Consider the following 22,719-nt stretch of genomic DNA (forward strand, 5'->3'; position numbering starts at 1 on the left):
AAGTCAAATCTATTAGTGCCTTTTTCTGTGCCAAATATGAAAGCTGATTATACAAACAGGTCAATGATAATACCCCAGGCATTTGTCCAAGGAATACCTCTGGAATGATACATCATCATAATCTGACTGCGGCAGCTTCTAAAAATACGTCCACCACCAGAGTAAACTTTCAAGTCTGCTTACTTCCACTGCCTGCATCTATTTTAGAGAGCTCTACGGGCTTAAGAACTGGGTACAGCTTTACGGGTATCCCTCTGATTGATTCAAAATGTCACACGCCTCTGTTCTGCCCCTAGGCATCCCAGCTGTGCCTGGGAGGTTCCTGTGCGTGTGTGTGTGTGTGTGTAGCCTGCACAGTAGCTTACAGAAGGCATGTGCCCTCCACCTTACCTCCAAATGTACACCGTCACAGGTGTACGTGCCAGAGGAGTTCCTGTTCATGTCTGGAAACAACTCCCTATCCAGTTGATAACTGTCCTTTGACCAATGAGCAGCCACACCTGAAGACAGGACTATAACAACGCTGTCAACATGTATATCACACAAGATGTAGGTCAAGCTGAAATAAAACGAGCTCTCAGGTACACAATGTAAACAGAAAGAAAGAGGGTCACAATGAACACAATTAACAAATCCAAAACAAGTCCTATTCAGGCTGAATGGACAGATATATAGGCTTGATCCCGCAGGCTTTACATTGTTATCACTAGGGAACACACTATTACAACTACTGACCTGGGCGACTCTCAAACAATGTGGACAAGAATGCAAAGTATTTCCGTACTAACAACAAAGAAGCAGTGAATAGAGCCACCTTTAAGAGGCCATGGAACGGTGACACAACAAATCAGCTCCACCTCTCCGTATAACAGACTCAATATGGGTGCAAACAGCAGAGCTACAATAACTGCTTGTGCGTCGACACTGAGTGGTGTTTTCCTGCATCGGGTAACAATGTAGGTCATAACGATTGTATTGAAGCAGAGCTGCTACGTAGAGATAAGGCCATGGAGGCAACACATCTAAAATCCTATTTGGCTTCACTCAGCTGTTATGATGCCATATCTCATTTCCCCCCAGGATGACACTTCTGTTCTCTTCTATCAGTGTCTGAGAGCCGCAGTGGCGTTTCAGGGCGAGCAGCATCAGCAGCAAGGGAAAGCACAGCTGTAATGAGGAGAGGGTGGGGTGCAATTCTGGAAGATTCTACAGGAATCTTATGAGTGGACCCCATTTCATTCGTTTATTGTGGGGACTTGTTTCTCTGCTTAGTACTTAGCCTTCCCTGTCAAAGCCACCACGCACACACTCACTGTGGTGAGGACAAAAGGTTTTAGGGTGAGTTTCATGGGCATAACTTTAGAATACATGCTTGCTCGTCACGAACAACATCTCTGGGATTTCTTTTATCTCGAAATATCTTGCTTGGACTTCACGCTGCATGCTAATAATATCTCAGAGATGCCATTTTCTTCTCATCCAAGCTAGCTAACTTGCCTGCTCGCCGCCAGCGTGCTACTGAAGAAGCGCACACGATAATTCATTAATGCGACAAAACGAATAATGGAACTACATTGGGTCGCAAAACTACATATATCAGAATTAGTGTCGTTTCTCCCGCACAACCAAACTGTTACATCGCCGCCGCCTGCCGCAGGGTAGCTAACTTAGCTAAAGCTAAATGGGATCAACAAATGACTTCGCTACATTAAAAGGCTAGCATTAATGCACGATAGCTAGCTAAAGCTCGTATATAGAATCCCATAGATTCCTCCAGACAAAACAACCCACCCCTCTGTCAAGTGACAGCGTTATTGACATTTTACAACTAGCACTATCACCTGAAGTACCCGTTAACTGTATTACGCGGTTATGGTGGTTTAATAAAACTAGCTAGCCAAATGCGTCCACCAGTGTTTCTCCACTGTGATCACAGCGTTACGATAAGCTACCAAGCTAACGGCGGCTAGCCCGGTTGTCTTGACACTCATCACCGGCATGTCTTTGTTTTGTGCTGAATGAACCACAGCCATCCTGTCAGAAGCAGCCGTCCTGCCACTGCTGTGCCGCAATGCTGTCCTCCTCTAACGTGTTTTTATTACAGAGCTCATGACTGCGGCGGACTGATTCCTTCTTCCCACTGCAAAGATGTCAAGTAAGGAACTAAGGAGCAACATCGCAGTGTTTAGGACTTTACATGACATTCAATTAATACACACGATCTGCTCCGGCAACATCTCACGTCACAACACTTTGATACCAAGTTTACATTGCAATAACTAACTGAGTTCAAGTTCAAGTGTGAGAGTGTCTACTTTATCATTAGAGGTACACAAAGAACACATTTCTTAAATGGACATCGGTAACAAATAAATAAGGGTAAGGGTTAATTTAGAGCGTTTAGACTGGCCGGCAGTGTGACTGGATGGATGCTGATGTTTCACTTTGGACCCTTTCTCACCAGAGAGGCCATCCTATGCCCCGCCCCCTCCGCCTGCCCCGACAGCTGTAAGTATCAACTTGGTTGCACCACATTTTTTATAATCCAAAATAATGATTTTTCATTTCCAGAGATGTCTCCAAGTAGTCTGTACCATACAGAGGAAAAAGTATCTACCTTACAAAATATTTAGTCTCTTCATTTTGCATTTCCTCTGCTTCTTTCGTGGAGTCATTTCATTTTTCATCCTGGACTTTACCCCTCTTTAAAAAAACAGTCATATCTCATTCATGTGTCTGTCTTCATTTGTTTTAACCAGCAAATGCCGAGCACTGCCGGCTTTGTGGGGTACAACCCATACAGCCATCTGGCCTACAACAACTACAGGCTGGGAGGGAGCCAGAGCAGCAACAGTCGGGTAACGGTATGAATATTAATGTCTGACAGAAACAGCTGGAGAAATCTAAATGTGCAGCAACTCATATGCAGTTACTTTTCAATCAATGCTCAGGCAAAGTAAGAGGAGGAAATCGCCTCTGCTAAAATGAATACCATTGCAGGTTTTCACGAGATGGTTTGTTCCGAGTGAATGAGTGGTAACCCATGCCATCAGCGTTGCCATGGCATTACCGACTCACTGCGCAGCATGGCTCTGGCTGCTGAGCAGTAATTCAGTCACTGCACGCAAGCTGTGGTTGGCTGCCTCTGATAATGGCATTATGTCTCCTAGTGGGCAAATCTCAGCTTAAGTGAGACTTTTGTATTTTTTTCCACTTAGTGCTATTCCATTGTACTCTGTGGGGGGTCCTCGCATGTGTATGGCCTCAAACTCACTAATTATATCAAGTTAATTGAATTTATAAGGAATTACTTTGAAGTATCTTTTATTTATTCCAATTTGATCCATAGTGTTTTTTGTCAAATTACTCAACCATGCACTTGCATGTAGATTTTCCAGCTGTTCTGGGCCTCACATAATTAGAGGGAGTTTACATGGTTGCCAAATCATCCAACAGCCACAATGTCCTAAAGTCCCGTCTTTTTTCCTTACCAGAATTCCTCTGGAATAAATATTCCAAAGCCACCAAAACCACCAGATAAGCCACTCATGCCATACATGAGATACAGTCGGAAGGTAAATACACACTGTGTAAAAGCTGTTTTCTGCACTATTGTTCTCTGTTGCAAGACATGTGTTGTTTATAAAATAAGAATAAATCACAGTAAATAAGGCACGAATAATCTTTCAGACACTAAATGGTCGTGTTTTCAGGTAGGTGTGAAGTTTTGTCAGGTTTAGCTAGGACAGCCCATGTCATGTAGTGGGATTTATCTACTTGGAGATGGAGCTTAAAGCACACGGCCTCCTCTGGTTTGTGACCTCTCTGCAAAGAGATAACCACTTATAAACCCTCCAACCCAACCCAACCCAACCCCACACCCATGTCTGGTTCTCATCACCAGGTTTGGGATCAAGTAAAAGCCTCCAATCCTGATCTGAAGCTATGGGAAATTGGGAAGATAATCGGTGGCATGTGGAGAGACCTCACTGATGAGGAGAAACAGGATTATTTGAATGACTACGAAGCAGAGAAGGTTGGTTGTTTTACAATGAGTGTTGGGGGTTGTTTGGGGTTCTCTGATGGGTGACCAGTAGACGTATCTCCCAACAGTTGGGGGTCCCTCCAGTCATCATTCTTTCCTTTCTAACAGTCCTGAGTAAACCTCTTTCCTTGTGTTGTGGTTGAATAGAATTGTGGATCCACATGTTGTATATGCCTGTCCTCTCTATTTCCTTGTCATTCCTGTCATCTCTTCTACTGCAGATTGAATATAATGAGAGCATGAAGGCCTATCACAATTCCCCAGCCTACTTGGCCTATGTCAATGCAAAAAGCCGTGCCGAAGCAGCTCTGGAAGAGGAGAGTCGCCAGAGGCAGTCCAGGCTGGACAAGGGCGAGCCTTATATGAGTATTCAGCCAGCTGAGGATCCGGATGGTAAGGCCCCTTCATGAAATGCTTTGTTTCCCAAAGTTTAGAACACTGTGAGAGAGCTGTAATTACTGTGGCATGACCACACAGAGTTGCCAGTACGCACACCCAGAGACTTATCTTTTTTTCCCTTCCCCTGCACTGCTACAACTTTCCACAATTCTGCCCGTGCTAGCTTTGAAATGCCAGCTTTGGTTTAATGGTACGAAATAGAGCAAAGTATGTGTTTGTAGTGCGTACTTCTTGCGTGAGAATCCAAGTATTCTCATCATTCACTTACATGTAATTGCAATATTTACAACATTTTCCTTGTTTTTAAAGAATAACACTGATGTGCTCACAAGTTAGAAACTCAAAGCCACAAGAAGAAATCTGAGTCACACCCACGTCAAGGAAATGATGCATGTCTAGGGTCTGGCTGGGTTATAGTAGACGATAATGACGTACAGGAAAAGACAGATAAAACCCATTGCTATTTAGAAACACCCCAGACCATAAAATGTCAGAGCTGGCATCCCAGCGGGCCATGTTCTCAACAGACTGCACGTACATTGATGATTATCAAGATTTAACCCTGCAGGTGGCTACATATTTAGACTGACCTTTAATAAATGCAGTGTTGAATAAATTCTCTTTCTAGCAGATGTCAGGGTTGTGTTCAGAATATTATCAGACAGCTTGCAGATATGTTTCTGATGTTTCTGGCCAGTGATCTAAACTGATCAGCAAATGAGCAAACTGTGATGGCCTAAAGTTTTGCTTTGGTTCTACTGTAAGCAGGAAAGCTATGATGTAATGTACAGTTAAGCCTGCTGAAGATGCCCGGCTTTTTAGTGAAACAACTGTGATTCCAATTTAACAACAAAGTATGAAACAAGCGTAAAAAAAAAATTGTTGGAAAGAATCTGTTCCAACACAGTAGGGAGAAAGAATATTACAAAATTTGTGAACTAAAGGTGAGCCTCTCTTAAACTGTAGTATTAAAACAATACTTTTCCCCTGTGATGCTGTCACGCTTGAATTTTGCTTACTGGAGAGTTTCATGATTGCATGGGTGTAAACTAGTTCAGGTGATACTGAGAAGAAGTCTGTTTACAAGACAGATTAGACTGTCAATTAAAAAAAAAATCTAATTGAACTTAATTTTGCAATCCCACAAAACTTGGAAGAAGACCCAAGGGTTGATTATTGTCTTAAGGCACTGTTCATTTGAACTGTATCTAGATTTGAACTGAGTATCATCTTGTATTTGTATGGGCAGAGAATATACAATTAAAACAGATGAACATTTGCTGGCGAATGAAAATTGTATACCTCATTTTAAAACCTCTGTCCACGTTCAGTGGGTTATAATTAACTGCTTGTCCCATGCATTTCAACAGAAAGGGCTCCGCTTTGCTAAAGGATGTATTTTGACATAATGGCCTATACTTAACCCCAACGCTGTATAAATATTGAGCAATTGACTCCTGATGTTTGAAGTGTTTCCTTACAGCAGTATGGTATGTGCATCTTTTTGTTCAGATTGTGTCTTAGGTCTTGCTTTTGTCAATTGCACCTGTGTACTGTACTGTTATGACGGGTGTATAAAAATATACAGTATTGCGCAACAACCTCAAAGACCCACAAGTTCTTCATGTTTTCAGATTACGATGATGGATTTTCCACAAAGCACTCAGCTGCAGCTCGTTTCCAGCGCAACCACCGGCTGATCAGTGAGATCCTCAGTGAGAGTGTAGTCCCAGATGTGCGGTCCGTTGTGACCACCGCTCGCATGCAGGTCCTCAAACGCCAGGTCCAGTCTTTGATGGTGCACCAGGTATGAATACATTCTGGTGTAGTCACAGCAGGTGGCTTTGTTCCCAGACAGCTTGGTTTTGTTTTGTATCAATTAATGAACACTGGTGCCTGTGTGTCTCGGGTCACAGAGAAAGTTGGAGGCAGAGCTGCTTCAGATTGAAGACCGGCACCAGGACAAGAAAAGAAAATTCATTGAAGCCACAGAGTCTTTCACGAATGAGCTGAAAAGGGTATGGCATCATTTATGTCAATCTTTGTCTTCACTTACTCGCACGCAAGCTTCATTTTTCATGTGAGTGCAACTGTATGGTGTGCAGATCTGGCTATGTGGCACGCGAGGTTTGCCTTATTGGCACCAGCTGCTGCTAGTCCAATCCACACGCTCTGGCAAACATATATCTGTCATCGTTTACAATTTGTTGCCCCAATCATACAGTTGTTTTGAAATGAGAAGCAGCACTATTTTCTTGAATGCACTCTTCAGTGTTCACTACAGGCGGCGCCATTTATCCTTACCAGAGCTTCTAATCCATCCACTGACAGAGGAGGAGCATTTTCAAGACTGAACATGCATTGAAGCCCTGCTGTTGTATTCCATAGTACAACAGGACACCATGCTTCATTAGAGTGTTTGACGTCCTACTTTCTGGCCTGCTTGCACATTGAATACTGTTATTTTCAGTCACAAATGTGAACATAAAGTGTAACTCTGAAATAATGAAATATTGACCTATGGAATACATGAAGAAAGTATGAATCTAATGGGCACATACAGTCCTACAGGATGTTTTACTGTACTAAGTTGAAACAACTTATGTGCTTTCATCCAGTTGTGCTGTATGAAGGTGGAAGTGGACATGGAGAAGATTTCTGCAGAGATAGCTGCAGCAGAGGATGCAGCCCGCAAACGCATGGCAGAACGTGAGAAGGATGCAGGGGACAGGGGTGCTCGAGAAGCCGCCTCCTGTGTTTTAGCAGAGGAAGAAAAACACATTTGTGCAACACATGGTGGCAACAAGTCCCAGCAGAATTCTCTCAGTGAAAGTAGTAACAAGGAATGCGAGGACACAGAATCCAACCCCACAGAGACACCAGGTGATCCACAGTGGCCCTTTAAATCTTGCTGTTGTTTGGCTCGCTGACTTAAACCTTTCTTTCAAGGCTAACATTGGCTTCAGTTTAATGTTGCATATTTCTCAGAAGCGTTACAGCAGTGGTTTCCAAACCAGCTCAGGCACTCAGAAACCCCCCTAAACAAAAACCTTGGCCTGAAAGGAAAAAGTGACAATTCAGAGAGATGCCTTCTCAGGCAGTGACAGGTGCAAGAAGAGTCATGGGCAGCAGGGTCATGGATTTTGAGGATCTGTGAGTTTGTGGATGAATATCAGCTCATTTTTTAAGCTCTATATTCTCCTTGTTACATTCACACAGGGAAGCCGAAGGCCTCAGAGGAGCTCGAGGCTCACCCAGGCAGTGAGGAGGGGGTATCAGAGGACAAGGAGAGCGTTCCAGAAGGAGCCATGGAGGAAGGAACCAGTGATAGTAACACAGGCTCTGAGACCACCTCTGCTCAGACGGAAGATCCCCCGACTAGTGAGCCATCTTCAGAGGGCCCCAGCAGGGCAAGAGCCGCCCACTGAGTTATAGGTCGGACTGTCTGTGAACTATTAGGCGGTCGCTATGCCTGTTGCTCTCTGAAATCATCGTCCGATAAAGTATATTGCACAGTATCATCTCAGTTTGTCAAAGCGTCTAAAAGGTTTTCAGATGGGCTCAATGTAGATGATGAGTCTGAAAACACAGACATGCGCCGATGAAAAATGTTAAGCACTTGAAGCCTTTAAAGCAATGGTCCTGTCAAAATCGATGGCTGCTAAGTGTACCACAAATGCCCGTGTGAAAGCACTATACAGCATTTTCCCCACAAGCCTCAGCGCCACTTGAAAGAAACCATATAGCCCACCTTTAGCACATACAGCACGAGTGCAGTACAATGCAGCCTCTTCTGTCTAATCCTCTAGCACTCAAAGTCTCCAGTACTCCAGTAGACACACACCAGATCAATGCATATTAATCAAAAAAAACTACAATCCAGTAGACACACACCAGATCAATGCAAATTACTTTAAAAAAAAAAAAAAAGTTAAATGAAACAGACTTTGTTCAGTGTTATATTTAACTTTGTCCTTTGTATTGTAATGGTTGCTTTTTGATATTTTGCATGTTGCAGTTAAAATAAGTTGGCATATTTGTGAAAGGTGGAGTTGGGTGACCATCTCCTTGGCGGGAGAATATTTGAATATTTCTTTCTGTATCAGTATTACAGTGACAGTATTGGCTCAGGACTTTATAGTCATTAGGAGTAGTTTTTTGTTATTTATTATCAGCATTTTATTATACTTGTGTTTTGGTTGTCCTGGGGCCCAGACCATCCATAAGTATATCATATGATCATCAATGCTGTACAATGCTCAACTACCAGTGTTCTCAAGTTTGCTGGCTGTCAATCAAATCAAAAGCAGTACGCTTAGAACATTTCAGTGTTATATGATCAAAATTTTGATCAAAAACTTTTAAATGTAATTGTGTATGAGTGTTACAAGGTTTGCTTAAACATGGATTTTCATGTCGTAAAACAGCTTGAAGAACAGTCATGAACATGCAGTCTTAAAAATGAATTTCCTTTTACATATTTATACCAATAAACTTTTGTACACTGAATATGTTACGGATTCTTTTCCATTTCAAATATAAACAGTCAAAGCATACATGTTAGAAATGAAAGTGCTGTACAGGCTGCACAGGAGTGTTAGGGTGTGAAAGAGTTTAGAAATGCAAAAGTGCAAAGTACTGCAGCGGATTGATTTTTTTGTCTGCACAGTACAGGTAAGGGAAGTGGGTAAGATAAAAGAGTAGTGAACTGATTTCCTGTTTTTAGTACAACCAAGTGCCACTACCAATCAGTGCCAATACCACTGTTTTATACATGAGCACAATTCAGTATTAGTGCCAGATGGAATGATTTAGACATTTAATGTTTTCTTTGGACCTTAGCAATTCAAAGGGGTATAGTGATCAGATCAGCCAATGCTTTGATGCCAATGTGAAACCTGAGCCCTGCAGCAGAGCCAATCGTGTTGCATCTTGTGGTTAAGACTACCCAAAGTGAAAGCTCGAACCCACAACCACATTGATACACAGGTGTGCAGTCTGCAGGAATTGCGACTGAGTGGGTCATACAGTCACACGGCAACATAGGGTGCACATAGTCCCATACTTACACTCTGTATACACATTTAGTTTATAGTTTCTAATATTTTGTCCCCTTGTATGTGAACAGACAACAAAACAGAAAAATCTAAATATGACACAATAAGTCAAGACAATACAAAAACACCACTATAGACTACTAGGTACTATAGACCTGCATATCTGATGGTATCAACAAACAACTGAGATTTGTAATATTCACAAAGACTTGATCTATTGCAAGTGGAACTCAAAGTGGAAATCTTTTGTAAGATAAGATCTGTACTGGCTATCTGTGTACATGATAAAAAGCACATTTTCTTGTATCACACACAGTGCATTTAGAAGACAGGCATTATTGACATGACCTTTATTTCTATAGTGTACTGCCCTCAGTCTTGTGTGTGCTCAGTGTCTATTCTCTGCAGTGTATTGTTTTGAACATTATTTATAGTGTCCCTATCTAACTCAGTCGGACTAGTAGACACACACACACTTGTGCAGTGGTTACATTTCTGTTTTGAGTGTGCACAGGTGTCTGTGGCCAGTCACTTACAGCCCCATCAACAGAGCGGTTTGTTTCAGATGTGTTTTGACAATAACAAAGATAAAATGACAATAACAGTAACAAAAACAAAAACACAAACTCTAATCTATGATCTAATGGCCAGATAACTGCAGCTAAAATCAATCTACACGTGTCTGTAAAATATATTTAATGTAATGCTTTCATTCTCAAAGCAGAACTCATCTCATGTAGTCACAGATTGTGGTTGGAGTTCTCACATGATGCTTTTTTTTCATTCCAACAAGACGGAAAACCACCAGCCGAGCGAGACATTTAACTCATCTGTAGATTTTCACCTCCGACATATACATACATCTCCTTCTACTCTAACTCATTCAACATGAACGCTGCCAAGGGTGAGTTCATTACCAGAGTTCAACAAAGTTAGTTTCCAATACAGGCAATAGTGTCATTAAATGCAGATTCGCACGTGTTTCCACATGCGCTCAAGGTTTATGTTTGTATCTAGATAATGTAAGTAATCTGAAATTTTTGAATAGTTGACACTGCAACAATTTGTTCAGTGATTTGATAGTGTTTTATATACAAGATGTATTGGTGAAAATTAAACAAAGAATATTACGTCCTGCCTAACAATGGCTCATTTTAAGTGTTTGAATGTCTAATCAACTACTACTACTACTACTACTAATAAATAAATAATTCATCAATATAGCAGATTCCATACAAGACATGCAAGAGGTCATTAATGAGAACAGCTGATGAGCTTGGTTCACCTTGTAATCTTTTTTCAGCCAATGTACATTATCAATGACTCTTAACTCTAACGGTTCATTTGACATTCACTCTGACAATTTAACGCTAAAATTGTATGATGGACAGATATAATATAATATAATATGCTTATTAATGATATTCATCATCACATATAACAGTGCTCAGTCTTCTAAATCTACATTAATTTATTCTAGATTTCCAGATCCGTCTGCCAGCTCTACTGATACTGACAATGAATGTTATGGTAAGGACCATCCCTCCCCCCCCCCCCAAACCCCCCCCCCCCCCCCCCCCCCCCCCACACACACACACACACACACACACACACACACACACACACACACACACACACACACACACACACACACACACACGTGAAAGCATATAGCATAATTAACCCTTTCATCTGGGTGATTGTTTATTTAATTTTCAGTGATACTTTGTTCTGGCTGTGATTTACAGATGAGCTTGTCTGAAGAGGAGAATATGACCACCACGGAGGAGGAGAATATGTCCACCACGGAGGAGGAGAATATGTCCACCACGGAGGACTACGATGCCTATAGCATGGATTATAGTGTATTTGTTCAGCGGTGTCCAAAAGATTCCAACATACAGTTCCGCCTCTGGTTTGTGTCTACCTTCTACTCCATCATCTGCTTCCTGGGGCTGGTAGGAAACCTACTCGTGATCCTCACTTTCTTCTACTTCAAGCGTCTCAAGACCATGACCAATGTTTACCTGCTCAACTTGTCATTTTCAGACCTGCTCTTTGCTCTGTCGCTCCCCTTTTGGGCAGCCAATTCCATGACTCAGTGGTATCTAGGCCTGACTGTATGCAAGATCATGCATATTATTTACAAAGTCAGCTTCTACAGCAGCATGTTCCTTCTCTGTTGCATCAGTGTTGACAGGTACTTTGCCATCGCCAGGGCTGTCTTTGCTCACCGTCATCGCGCCCGAGCAGTATTCCTCAGCAAGGTGTCATCAGGTGTCATATGGGTGTTGGCATTAATTTTCTCAGTTCCAGAAATGATATACACCACCCTCAATAACAACACCTGCACCCCTTACTCCAGCACTGCTGACGAGCTCCGTGTCAGCATCCAAGCAGGTCAGATTGTCTTGGGTTTTGCATTTCCGCTTCTGGTTATGTGCGTCTGCTACAGTAGCATTGTTCAGACCCTTTGTCAGGCCCGCGGCTTTGAAAGGAATAAGGCCATTAAGGTGATTCTTACTGTGGTGGTTGTCTTCCTGGTCTGCCAAGCACCTTATAATGTGGTCCTGTTCTGGGCCACAATTGTCACGGCTCAGGGAGGAACCAAAGATTGCGGCTATGACAATAATCTCCTTTACGCCACCGATATTACCCAGGCTGTGGCCTTCCTGAGGTGCTGTCTAAACCCATTTGTCTATGCCTTTATTGGAGTGAAATTTCGTCTTGACCTGCTGAAGTTGCTGAGAGACTGGGGATGTATAAGCCAGGAGAGGTTCTACAAGTACACATGTGGCAGGAAGAGTTCACTGGCCACAGACACTGAAACCACCACAATCTCCCCCAAAAGCCACATTTCTCTATGATCAACAGATTTTTCATATTCAGGCCACAACTCATAAACGTGTAAATAGCAATGATATATTGACAACAATTATTTTTCTATCTTTTGATGTTTGCTTTGCTTTTGCCTTTTTGTAAGTTTTGATTATTCCAGACAATTTATATTAAATATCAAGCAATGCTTTCCCTACACTGGACTATCATTTTGTTTTCACAAAAATGCATGTTGTCAATAAACCCTCTGAAAATACCAACAATCCGATTTGCATCAATGCGTATGTTTTTCTGTATTGTATATGTTATTTGCAACATTTTATAGATTACAAATTAGGAAGGGTCTCAGTCATCCAGGTACATGATATCCAAGGAAGGTTAATCTCAGGATTAACCTTCCCTTGAGAGACGAAACATCTTCTTGCCTGAGATCAACCTTTCTTGAAGGCCTTGGGCTTGTTAAAATGAAAAGGGCTGATCCTCTTGCATGGAAATGCAATGAAAATTCCACAGCAATCTCCAGATTAGATTTCGAGACACTTAGTATTAATGTTAACTTTATATCCATTATATGCAGTATAAATATATCCTTATACAAGCCTCAAATTTATTACCATGGTAAAATATAGCATTGTGTTTAACTGCTTTAAAAGCAAGTGTTTAACGGCTTTTCACACGACTATACATACAGTATATATACATATATGTATAACTACTATAAAAACCTACTACAAAAGGATACAGTAAGGAATCCTATGTGCTTACCGGTGTGAAGGTTTGGTTTTAACAATAATTCAATCAGGGTTAAGAGAGAAAATGGTTTCAAGTTGATCTCTCCTGTTAGAAAATCAGTGGCTCACTGTAAGTTGCAAAAAAATAACACCCCTCCAGCCATAAACTTTACACTCCTTCTATGACATCATCAGCTGCAGCCGCAGGGATCAGTTATCCTTGCTGCCGATTGGCTCACAGGAGAAAGGGTTGGGATTTATTAATAAGAGCCACACATGAACTGTCAGAGTAAAACAGTAAGCAGTCTAGGAGGAAAACAGCATTGACACAACAGGATCAAGACCAGAAGAAAGTACGGTAAGAGGACTTTTCCCTCAGATGTCATTTTCACAAGGGATCATTTGCAGTATTGGCATTCTTGTTGATGGATCACTGGACTACATTACAAAAGAGGTTTAAATTGAGGGTCTTATCTATCTATCCATCCATCTACTCTTTTCCAAAGGGTGGCTCATTACGGGAATATGGTTGAGCTGTGTTACAAAAATAGTATATAAACAATCCTTGTCTTTTTGTCTCAATGTATATGGTTTGATGTTTTTTGTTCAAATGAAAATGGTTGAGTTCCTTAAAAAGTTTTCCTTGTGAGTTTCAATTTATTTATGTTGAAACTTAAGGTGCACCTCAAGAGCTTAAATTGTTTTCAATAATTTAAGACTGACAGAATTTTGTCTGCAGACTGATTACTAAAAATCACTGCTGTTTTAGAACAACACTGCTATAGTCATGGTAACCATCAGAAGGAGGGTGACTCACTCAGAGCCACACCTCGTCGGAGCCGAGGATGTGGGGAAACACTGAGATGTTACACACTACACACCCTTCCCTCATCTCGTCATTCATGCTGAAATCAGCATGAACATGATGCATTTACATAGTTTGTCATCGTGCTTAAAGACAAATCATACAAAGATTAAGAAATCTCCATAAATTAAAAACCTACAGCAAGCATTGAAAGCAGGATAACATTAGATACCAATGTGAAGTCACACCAAAACATACTGTTATCAGATTAAGATAGGATTAGTTAACCATAATAACAAACACAACTTTCAAGTAATTTATATCTGTGTAGTCCATGGCAAGTAAGTGTGCTTGAAAATGAATATAGTATTACCACTTCACCAAAGGTATTATGTGATTAATGCATTTATGCTGTACACACTTACACTTCTACCAATGTCATGTTTGATACTGCAAGTATAAGGGCCACAAATAAACAACAAAGTAGAGATAAGGTTAATATTACCGATGGGACCATAATAAACTTCATTATCTATGAATATGAGTACCTGGGAAAAATATTGTATCAACTCTTGTTTTGCAAAGAGGTCAAAAGCAAACCTGTTATTCTACTGTATTCCATACTGTAACTGAACTCTCTCCATTATGTCCATGTCTTTGTCTGTCCCAGAAGACTGTGAGCTCTCCTAACATGATGCTTACAGCTAAAGGCATGTCCCATATGATACCCAGTCACGTTCTGAGGGTGGGTCAAACCATCCGCCTGGACTCTTCTCCGGAGACAGTGAATCAGCATCCCAGCTTCACAGATCCCAGTGGTAACCACAGTGACCCTGATCTCGACATTTCCCTCGATAATCTCAACCAGCTCATCCTGGAATTGGATCCGACATTTGAACCTATCCAGACGAACACAAGCCCCCCATGCATCAGTTCTCCCACAGGTATAGTTTGGTCTTAAATCCTTAAGCTGAATTGTACAAATTAAATTGTACAAATGAATTGTTTTTACAATTTTCAACCTTTATATACTGAGTTAGTTTCCTCTTCTCCCTAGCACAATATTAAAACCCTTTAATGTCCAATGTCAACAGAGTAAAGCACACAAGGACAGCCGGCAGATTCCTGTAAGATAGGGCCATTACCTTCCAAAGGTGTGCCAGAGAACACATTAAATTACATTCAACTTGATCAAACTAAGCAAAGCTACTACTCTTAGCTTATGGCATTGGAAAATTCCCATTTATTCCCATTGGTTCTATTTTATGTCTTGGTGTAATAACACCACTTCATCTGTTCTGGAATCACTATCAAGGCTTAGTACCAGAACGTTTACATTTCACTCAAAGACACAGAGAAGCTCATCATATAGTCACTGTTGCAGTCACTGTTGCTTCAGTCAGTGTGCACAAGAGTCAAGAGGATTTCCTGTTTGTGCAAATGTTGTCTGATGGTGTGTCGCATGATTAGTGAAGCATAGCAGTTAGTGAGAAATGTGATCGAACAATACAAAGTCCAAACACATCAAGGTTTGAGCAATGAGTCTCCTTTCCTTTTGTATTGAGTACTATCTTGTTTCCCCTTACAACACATTCTTTATGGTAACTTAACTCACTGATGGATGCTTATATTTCTGTATGAATACAAGTCATTATTACATAACTTAAGTTTTAAAAGCCTCAGCCATCTGGTTCATACACAGACCACAGGCTGCACTGCTCCCCTCACGTTATAAACTTGTCATTAATGCACACGAGTGCAGAGGCAGGCGGAGCCTTAAGTGAACAAGAACAAGTTGAAACTCCTCCACGTGATTTTGTATCATCGCAACAGCAGCGATGCAATATTCAAAGCATTTGTTTAACAAGGAACGGTCTGGGCTGGGACTCTGCAATGCAAGCAGGGGCCTGCTCAACACAAAGAAGTATGAATGTCTTTCTCAGGTGAGCTTCAGCAGTAGTTTGTTTGCATACGGAGGCCATGCCCGTCTTGCTGACACCAATCCAGACCATTGAGCTAAACTAACTCAAATCCTGCAGGCATGCACCCATGGTGGCATAATACACAAGCTTCATGGAGCAGTCAAGTTTTTTTCCATTAAAAAAAGGCAGTTTCCCATCCTCACAACTTAACATTACATTTCCTGCTTTATCCTCTTTCACTGTTCATTAATACTTTTCTCTCTATCGTCAGATGACTGTTGCTCAGATGATGATGTCCCCAATTGTATGCTGGTCCCTAGAGGATGCCCCTCACCGTCTGTTATGCCGTCCCTGTCACCCAGTATACCCATCCCTACACAACGATGCAGCCCCCATGGCTCACTGGCCTTCTCTGGCTCCCCTACATCATCCCGGCCTCCACTGCCATGCGGTAGTGTTCTGCGGCAAATTCCCTCTCCAAGGAATGACAAGTCCTCATATGGATCGATGCGTATGTCATTACCCAACAGAAACAGCACCATCTCCCTCCTCTCCACGTCCACAGGATCTGACACCAGCTACATGCTTGGCAGGTAGAACTAAAACATTGCTGTTGATAAAATGTAGTACTGAACTAAATTAGGAATAATCCATTTTAGGAATTATGTGGCTCCTTCACATGCTCACATTCCTACCACGCTAACACACAGTCTCTAATATCAGGGGTTCCTGAGTAGCAACCTTGTTCCATTACTTTATTTTGTTTCAGCTATGCATTTTCATTTGTTTATTATAATCATTATTATTAAACAATCACTAAAATGTTCAGGTTGAGATTGAGACACCCTTAATTTGAAATAGTCTGTCTTGCAACACATATACCCAGCAGTTCCCGAGCCAACCTAGCTAAAGTACCGAGCTTAGAGTAAGAACTAAAAAATGTTTGATCAGGAACTATTGGTGGACCACCATCATAGAACAACAACATTCTGTAATACAAAAATGAGGTATTGATCTGTAATATTGTAGTCTATCTTCTTCTCCTTGTGTAGCTCCTTGTCCCTGGCCAGTGAAGACGCCGAGTCTCCAGAATCCTTCTTTGCTCGCACGTCTGGCTCCTTCTGCAATGTCCCCAGAATAAAGCTGTGTGACACAAACCACAGCCCAGACAAGCCGTTCCTATCAAAGCCAACACCGCTCGACCATCTTCAGTTTCTCCAGAGCACAGGAACTCACAGCAGTCCTGCTTCACTGGCTGGGTCTTTGACGGATATCCCAGTGGTGCTCATCAATGGCACACCACCATCAGACCGACACATGCACCAGTTCTATCCACCTGAAAGTGACTTGACCACTCCACAGTCCTTCCACAAGCCATGTTCTCCCCACAGTGAGTCTTCATTCGCAAACAGACTTGAAGCACATTTGATTGTTATATAGTAGGCCCTCAGTCATACTTCCATTTGTTTTAGGTTTTCAAGCCCATTTTGATGGCAGTCAGCCCTCCATGAAGTTTGTCATGGACACCTCAAAATTCTGGTTCCGTCCACATACCAACAGAGCAGAAGGTGAGGATCTTGAATGCCCACTCTCTCCATGATATTCCCAACAAACCAGCTCTACCAAAACTCCATCTGGACATTTCCTCAAAAATAACTAGGAGGAAGTAGTGTGAAGCACTGAAACTGGGACACTATAATGGCACTTTAGTGAATTATTAGTGGCGTTTGAGGTTAAGGTTTGTGCTGCATCATACAGTAGGTCCACACATAGTAATTCAGACACTTGTGCAATTGTCACCATGTATTTTCTGTGATGTGCTTCATTTTAGCTGATGCTCTCGTGAAGGACCAGGAGCCAGGCTCATTTGTGGTGAGAGACAGCACATCCTATAGAGGCAGCTTTGGACTGGTCATGAAGATTCACCATGTGCCCAACAATCTGTCGGGAAGTGGCCACCCAGGTAAACCCAGATATTATTCCAGACAGTTTTGACCCAACCTCATGCCTTGTTGTGAAAAATGTGCTTTTATCAGCTGCCACAGCATGATTATGTTAGATTCACATCTGGTAAGGCGTGGTCCTGAATAACTGCTACAACTACCAGAATGGCAAACATCTTAAAACAACGTGAACACAGTGTAGCTCTGTTGTCATGTCTCTCTGGTTCTGAGAGAGTTGACAAGTTCTGAGGGGATTCGGGAATCTCTTACCCCACTTGGATGATTTGCATGGCCATGTCCGTGGACGTCCAGTTATCTGTGGTGAGGAGACAGTGCTGTTATTTTCTCCATCCACAGTATGTGCTTTGTAAAAAACAAAAGAAAACCAGCTGTTTATGTCCCTGTAAGCAATCAAAGACGAAAAAATTAACCTCACTCACAAAACAACCGTCAGGCTTACTTCACTTGCAGACTGCATAAAGCCTTTTCACAACAAAGGCCTAGATTCCATTTTTACAGTGTGCCACAATTGGCTTCAAACACAACAAGATAATTGAAATGGAGCTTAATCTTGTCCAATTTTGACCTATATATTGGTAGTATAATAACAGTGACCTGTGTAATACATGTCCATCTATCTAAATTGATAATTAACTTTGTTGTTTAATCATAACAGATGAAAGCGGTTCAGAGCTCATCAGGCACTTCCTTATTGAATCATCACCCAAGGGCGTCCGCATCAAAGGCTCTTCTCATGAACCATACTTTGGTAAGTACAAGCCAAGAACGCCTACTTAGTCACTTACCTGGAAATAATCCATTTTCTTTTAAACTCACTTGCCCACTCAATACGAGTGCAGATCATGACTGAGCGATGTCTGCCACACCAGACTTGAGTCAGCCATGTCTCGTCTCTTGGAATGGGTGGGCTGAAGCAGGCTGTATGAGTTCACAGGGTGTGTTCCAACACCCACACAACTCTTACTCGTTATCTTGGTACAACTCCCTTATCAGTCAGTGTCTGTGGTTGTGTGGATGTGAGAATGACCAGTGAACTAAAATGTTGAGCTGACGACCCCCCCCCCCGCACCCCCCAACCCCTCTCCCCCCATTTGAGATGTTTAGACTAGGGGGAACAATCCTCACCTCACACTATAAATAACATAGGACCTGAACACATCATTTGACTAGTAAAGTAATGACACTATAAGATTGTCTATGTGCTTATCCACGCCTATGGTCTTCTCATTTTCACAGGTAGTCTCTCTGCCCTGGTCTATCAACACACTATTTCTGAGTACGCTTTACCCTGCAAATTACTACTCCACTGCCAAGGTAGGCTCTTACTGCAAGACAGGGTTGTGTGTGTGTGTGTGTGTGTGTTTGTGTGTGTGTGTGACAGTATGACGAAAAGAAAGAGAGAGAGAAAGAGAGAGAGACCCAACTGACCTACATTTTCCCCACACAGATCTGGATGCAGGAGATGAGAGAGCAAAAGCCAAATCGACATCAGAGAACAACTCTAAAACAGGTGAGACAAAGACAAAACAATGAGGCTGTAGCTCCACCATTGGCTCAGCTTTATGCAATTATTTTTATCGCGGTGTTACCAAAAGTAAACTAAAAGTACATGAGAAGGTTAAACTACAGAACCCAAACACAAACAACACAGAACATAATGCTAATTACTCACACCGAAGGTTAAAAAGGCTGGAAAGTGAAGTCATTTCACGAAAAGGCAAAATTATGTAAAATTATGTTAAGTTGTATTCTTACCTTGTTCCGTACATTATACCCCTTGTTCCCCAGTTATGTATTCCAGGAAGACACTAACGTTAGCTATCTGAAAAAGTTTGTCACATTAACTGGTTAGTTAGCGAACGGTTGAAGTCTTAACAGTTAGCAGGTAGGTATGTTAGCTTACTGGTAAAAACAAATGGAAAAGCAGACAGTTAGCTTCATCACCGCGGCTCCGATCCATTCAGTTGTATCAGGAAGCCGTGCCAGGGAGCCAGCGACCACATTAAGAGCACCCGGAAATAAACATACCTAAATGGGTTGCAGCCACTATTAATGTTATTGGTTACACCTGTGGTTTACATACTGCAGCTATAGAGAAGGTGAGGAGGTTAGGCTGAGCTGTTTACCTTTTATCAAATCTGAACTGGCATATTCTGATTTGAATCATATTAAATCGTATTAAATATTAGATTAATATTAAATATTAGATGATGGTGTATATCTTCAGCCAAATCTCTCTAGACTCTTCACTTATACATGATAGATCTCGACATTAGAATTGTATAAATAGAAACGTGTAAACTTCACACCATAACATGTGATAAAAGGTGATCTCTGTATCTGGGTGGACCTGTATTGTCATGTGACCTCAGTAGGTGGGTGTTTACACTACTGACCACTGATCACTGCTCACACTGTTTATTCTGCGCTCCATGGTCAACCTTCCAAGATATAACTTCCAGGTTAATTATTCAATTAAAGCAAGTCTCAACTTGTGTTAGAAACTAACTATGCTATCGATGAGAGCAGGTGAAGCAAAGAAGACATTTTCAAGTTGATCTCATGTGTTACGGCTGTATGGATGCATTTATACCTGGAAAGCTGTGGCTATCTAATCACGATGCCATTCAGATCAGAGGCCCACATAGTATGGCATATTAAATTACAACTTGACTGTTAAGTGTTCTACATACATGTACAACTTGCATTAAAACACAATTTCCTTATAGGCATAATGCATATGGATGATTTACTAAATATTATGTATTGTACTGTTATTTTTCCGTAGCTTGCAATTTCCTGTACCTGAATGCAGTCCACACTGAGATGTTGACAGGCCCATGTGCAGTGCAGAAGGCAGTGTCCTCAACTTTTGAAAAGGGCTCTGGCACCTTCAAACCCACTGTGGTGAACTTGAAGGCATCTTTGAAGGGCGTAACACTAACAGACATCAACAGGAAGTAAGAAAGACACAACTTTTCAACCTGCTGCTGAGATTTACCATTACAGTATCAATGTGGTGTTGGCTGTTGAACCTGCTGTAGTTAGGTTGATTCAGACAAGATAGGAAACTGGCACATTTTCTTCCCTTACTTCCACTAATTTGTTGCAATTGCAAGGATAGAAAAGCACACTGTTGTCATAGTTCCTGTTTCAGCTGTGCTATTAGTCCTTCATTCACAATGATTCATAAAAATGATGGGTACATTTCATATGGTACATTACAGCTGTACAGGGGGTATTATTTTGCCATCTTATTTGAGTTGTTAGACGCACAAATCATTTCCTAGACTGCATACAGGATGATTCCATCATTTGAAGAAGTTTGTAAAATGTGATCACTTATAACAGTCAGACATGTTCTCTTCAAAGGCTTTTCTTCAGGCGCCATTACCCTGCTCACCTGCTGAGCTACAGTGGTGAAGATCCAGACAAACGATTGTGAGTATAAACAGTTCAGCAGTATGAAGCAACATGTGTATGAAGTCACTGGGATTTAGTTTGGAAGTGCTACACATCTGTTTTGGAAAATAATACTGTAGAAAATAGTACTTTTCTAATCTTAACCTTTGCTATTTTTACTCACATAGGTGGATTAAAGGTGGCGGTTTCGCTGCAAGGTAAGACATGTTTCTGTCATAATAAGGATGATTTCTGTAAATGAATGATGAATAAAATCTTGTTATTGACCAGGTTTCAAAATTGCCTACATTGTATGACTTTAAGCTACATTTCAGGTTCAATTTTTCTACTTTTGTGTACTTTGTGTACTTAATGGAGTGTCAAAAGTAATCTAATCTATCACTTGCATGTCCTTACAGGATGTTTGGCTTTGTGGCAAAAGGTGTGGAGGCTGGCATGGAGAATGTTTGCCATGTCTTTGCAGAGTACGATCCCCTCCAGCCTTGTAGCAAAGCCATTGAGTCTATTCAGGCTGCAGTATCCAAGCCGTAGACACACACGCAGAGAGAGGAAAGGGGGGTGGGGGAGAGAGAGAGAGACAGAGAGAGAGAGAGAGTTCCAGGAAATCAAATTGAGCTTTTATGGTATAAATGCTGAAAGCCAGTAGCACCTTATGTACAAGTTGGAACGCAGCTATTTGTCTTACTCTGCTTTACCTTTTACATTTTTATATAATATGGTTCCTATGGTAATGAAAATCTGTAATAGCTTATGGTTAAATAGCTGATACATTTTGAAGGTCCTGTAAATAAATGCAAAGAGAATCTAATAAAATATTGTAATTTCATTTTCACAGCATGTCATTCTTCAGCTACCCCAGCTGTATGATTAAGAATGCATGTTTGATAGCACTGTATACAATTTCTACTCTGTATGTTCACTGACTGAATGTGTTATTCTGTTGTAACGATAAATAAACATTTATAATCCTTGTGACCTGTAGTTTGACTGTACTTGTGCTTGTGTGAGTGTGAGAAATATTAACATAGTCTTTCATCTCTTTCCTTTACATCACCATCAAATCACATCTGCACACATAAAAGAAATGTGTGGTGACATGCTGCTTTTTGTAAAAATGACTTCAAAAAAGAATCAGTCAAAAACAAATCGGTCTTCATACAGTTTTTTTTATTTTTTGAAATGATAAATTATCAGATAAAAGCACAACGCATTATTCTGAAGTTGCAGAGCTACAAAAATGAAGAAAGGAGTGCTTCATGAAGCAAAGCCAAATCAATCACAGAACTGCATAGAAGAGATAATATCTTTAAATATCATAATAACATATTCAGAGGCACGTAAATGCAATGCACAATGGTCAGTATCTCATGTTTAATATCTTTGGTTGCCAACTCAAAACTAAGCATATAAATTAATTTTCAAGTGCAACAGATAGCATACAATATGTTACACACCATAACCCCCAGAGTTGAGCACTAAAGACTGCAGTGTTAACTATTTACAAATACTGCCCCCCTCTGGTTAAGACAGGTAAT

General features: G+C 41.2%; 4 protein-coding genes across 13 annotated transcripts in view; 3 read left to right on the forward strand and 1 right to left on the reverse strand.

Moving 5' to 3' along the window:
- LOC142994550 (zinc finger protein Aiolos-like) overlaps positions 1-19,773 on the reverse strand; it is a 50,211-nt gene extending 30,438 nt beyond the window's left edge. For 2 of the 8 annotated variants that reach the window (XM_076145274.1, XM_076145273.1), the window contains exons 1-4: positions 19,665-19,773; positions 19,517-19,583; positions 19,190-19,262; positions 18,011-18,056 (exon numbers count right to left, since the gene is read on the reverse strand). The gene's annotated coding sequence lies outside the window, so the exon portion shown is untranslated. The other 6 variants (XM_076145272.1, XM_076145266.1, XM_076145268.1 and 3 more) reach the window with 5 other exon arrangements.
- Positions 916-8,398, forward strand: LOC142994551 (SWI/SNF-related matrix-associated actin-dependent regulator of chromatin subfamily E member 1-like). 2 transcript variants are annotated; one of them, XM_076145276.1, is made up of 11 exons: positions 916-1,338; positions 2,105-2,155; positions 2,465-2,508; positions 2,760-2,858; positions 3,495-3,575; positions 3,905-4,036; positions 4,267-4,438; positions 6,079-6,251; positions 6,361-6,462; positions 7,063-7,327; positions 7,664-8,398. In XM_076145276.1, exons 2-11 carry the CDS (start codon positions 2,149-2,151, stop codon positions 7,870-7,872), a joined length of 1,284 nt encoding a protein of 427 aa, XP_076001391.1. In that variant the 5' UTR covers positions 916-1,338; positions 2,105-2,148; the 3' UTR covers positions 7,873-8,398. The 2 variants fall into 2 exon arrangements, with proteins under 2 accessions (XP_076001391.1, XP_076001390.1); XM_076145275.1 differs by having other exon boundaries at positions 917-1,338; positions 2,760-2,864.
- ccr7 (chemokine (C-C motif) receptor 7) lies at positions 10,280-12,603 on the forward strand. Its single transcript, XM_076145277.1, has 3 exons — positions 10,280-10,405; positions 10,982-11,031; positions 11,250-12,603. Exons 1-3 carry the CDS (start codon positions 10,390-10,392, stop codon positions 12,366-12,368), a joined length of 1,185 nt encoding a protein of 394 aa, XP_076001392.1. The 5' UTR covers positions 10,280-10,389; the 3' UTR covers positions 12,369-12,603.
- LOC142994549 (tensin-4-like) lies at positions 13,363-22,149 on the forward strand. Of its 2 annotated transcripts, none has more exons than XM_076145265.1 (13): positions 13,363-13,428; positions 14,549-14,819; positions 16,069-16,390; positions 16,850-17,187; positions 17,270-17,365; positions 17,629-17,760; positions 18,417-18,509; positions 18,998-19,075; positions 19,209-19,271; positions 20,550-20,721; positions 21,134-21,202; positions 21,352-21,381; positions 21,583-22,149. In XM_076145265.1, exons 2-13 carry the CDS (start codon positions 14,567-14,569, stop codon positions 21,713-21,715), a joined length of 1,779 nt encoding a protein of 592 aa, XP_076001380.1. In that variant the 5' UTR covers positions 13,363-13,428; positions 14,549-14,566; the 3' UTR covers positions 21,716-22,149. The 2 variants fall into 2 exon arrangements, with proteins under 2 accessions (XP_076001380.1, XP_076001379.1); XM_076145264.1 differs by having other exon boundaries at positions 13,368-13,428; positions 14,546-14,819.
- Positions 22,150-22,719: the final 570 nt, after the last annotated feature.

This window comes from Genypterus blacodes, unplaced genomic scaffold (assembly GCF_046128005.1).
Source record: "Genypterus blacodes isolate CSIRO-AG114 ecotype Tasmania unplaced genomic scaffold, CSIRO-AGI_Gbla_v1 ptg000030l_1, whole genome shotgun sequence".
Classification (NCBI taxonomy): domain Eukaryota; kingdom Metazoa; phylum Chordata; class Actinopteri; order Ophidiiformes; family Ophidiidae; genus Genypterus; species Genypterus blacodes.